At 37.9% G+C, this 1,858-nt stretch overlaps 1 protein-coding gene across 2 annotated transcripts in view; it reads left to right on the top strand.

The window, feature by feature from the left end:
- Nucleotides 203-1,858, top strand: part of LOC107612917 (trifunctional UDP-glucose 4,6-dehydratase/UDP-4-keto-6-deoxy-D-glucose 3,5-epimerase/UDP-4-keto-L-rhamnose-reductase RHM1) — a gene marked incomplete in the record, with an annotated part of 3,597 nt that continues 1,941 nt past the window's right edge. The window contains 2 exon segments of one of the 2 annotated variants that reach the window (XM_016314702.2): nucleotides 203-353; nucleotides 1,240-1,858. In XM_016314702.2, coding sequence (XP_016170188.1) covers nucleotides 1,249-1,858 — 610 coding nt within the window. 2 annotated transcript variants of the gene reach the window in all.

Here is a 1,858-nt window from a genome sequence, read left to right as displayed (position 1 = left end):
AATGAAAATTGAATGGAAAAAAGCGATTGTGGGTCCCATACAATAATTGGGTAGAAATCGGAGGGTAATTTCGTCATTTAAGAAGTCTTTGGCTCTCTCCTCCGTTAACTGTCTCTGAGCACAATCTCACAGCTGATCCATAATCATAACACAAACACAGAGAAGCGCGTATTCGTATAAGTATAAATACATAGAAAGTGTGTAGACTCCAAATCTGAATCTGCTTCTTCGCGTTCTTCTTTCTTTTCTTCCATCTCTTCTCTCTCTCTCTCTCTCTCTCTTTCTGTCTATTTCTCAATTACTTCAATTCTCTCTTCTCTATCTTCACCGCTCCTCACCTCATTCGCCAATTCGTAAGTTGATTCTCCACTCTCTCTTCCATTTTTAATGTGTGATTATTATGATTATGATTGTAGTTTGTCTGCCCATTTTGATTGTGCTTTCGTAAAGGTTTGAAATTTGGGCAAATGACGGTTTTTTTTTGTGTGTGTGTGATCTGGCTGGGTGTTGCTATGTTTTGTTGGATCTGTGGTGAATTTTGATTCACGTGATTTAACTTGTGATCTTGGTGATTATGATGATGATCTTCATTTTTTGTTACATTATGTTATTGTTTTTGTGTTGATCCACGTGATTGCTTGAGCCGAAGCTAGTGAAATGTTCAGATCTGTATTGGATTTGTGATTTTGAAGCAAAGTCGATTGGCTTATGTTATAAATTCGTTGTATTTTGCTGTGTTTTGTGCCATTAAAGTAACTTCTTTTATTATTATTATTATTTTAAATTTGTCTCCTATTATTTAATATTTTGTTTTGTGCTTTTTCTATTGCTTAGATGCAGTGCAAGGAAGAGAAAAATCTAGCTTTAGATATATTCCTTCTGTTTGGTTCGAATCAACCGTCATGAAAATGTGATTTGTTGCATCTGTTACGGCTTGTTTAATTAATGTGGCTGACTCCACTTGGCGGGACATGTCTTATTCTTAATCTCTGTTCTTTCTATTAGGCTCGTTGTAGCAGCTTGAGCTTTTGACCTATAATTCTGTAGATCACTTACATATGAATGAACAGTTCCTCATACTCATTTTTTGTCTTCTGCATATATTTAACAGTTTTTGTTAAATTGTTTCTCAAAAGTTAGTAAGTTTTATTTTAGAAGGTTTTTATTTATGCATATGATATCTGGATTTGTTGTTCTAATTGTTGCTATATTCTGATTTGCCTTTTATTTTGATTGTAGGTGTTCAATATGGCGACGCATACCCCAAAGAATATTCTCATTACTGGGGCAGCTGGATTTATTGCATCTCATGTGGCCAACCGGCTCATTCGGAAGTATCCTGACTACAAAATTGTTGTTCTTGACAAGCTTGATTACTGTTCTAATCTGAAGAACCTCATTCCTTCAAAGTCATGCCCCAACTTTAAGTTTGTGAAGGGTGATATAGGAAGTGCTGACCTTGTCAACTACCTTCTCATCACTGAGTCAATTGACACGATAATGCACTTTGCTGCTCAGACCCATGTTGACAACTCCTTTGGTAACAGCTTTGAGTTCACCAAGAACAACATCTACGGCACTCATGTCCTGTTAGAGGCTTGCAAGGTGACTGGTCAGATCAAAAGGTTCATCCATGTGAGCACCGATGAGGTCTACGGGGAGACAGAGGAGGATGCCGTGGTTGGAAACCATGAGGCTTCTCAGCTGCTTCCTACAAATCCATACTCTGCCACAAAAGCTGGGGCAGAGATGCTTGTCATGGCATATGGTAGATCCTATGGTTTACCTGTGATCACAACACGTGGAAACAATGTCTATGGGCCGAACCAGTTTCCTGAGAAGCTAATTCCAAAGTTCA

This window comes from Arachis ipaensis, chromosome B08, assembly GCF_000816755.2.
Source record: "Arachis ipaensis cultivar K30076 chromosome B08, Araip1.1, whole genome shotgun sequence".
In the NCBI taxonomy this organism is placed as follows: domain Eukaryota; kingdom Viridiplantae; phylum Streptophyta; class Magnoliopsida; order Fabales; family Fabaceae; genus Arachis; species Arachis ipaensis.
Note: the sequence above shows the minus strand (reverse complement) of the source record. Positions and strands in the feature narration are given on the sequence as shown.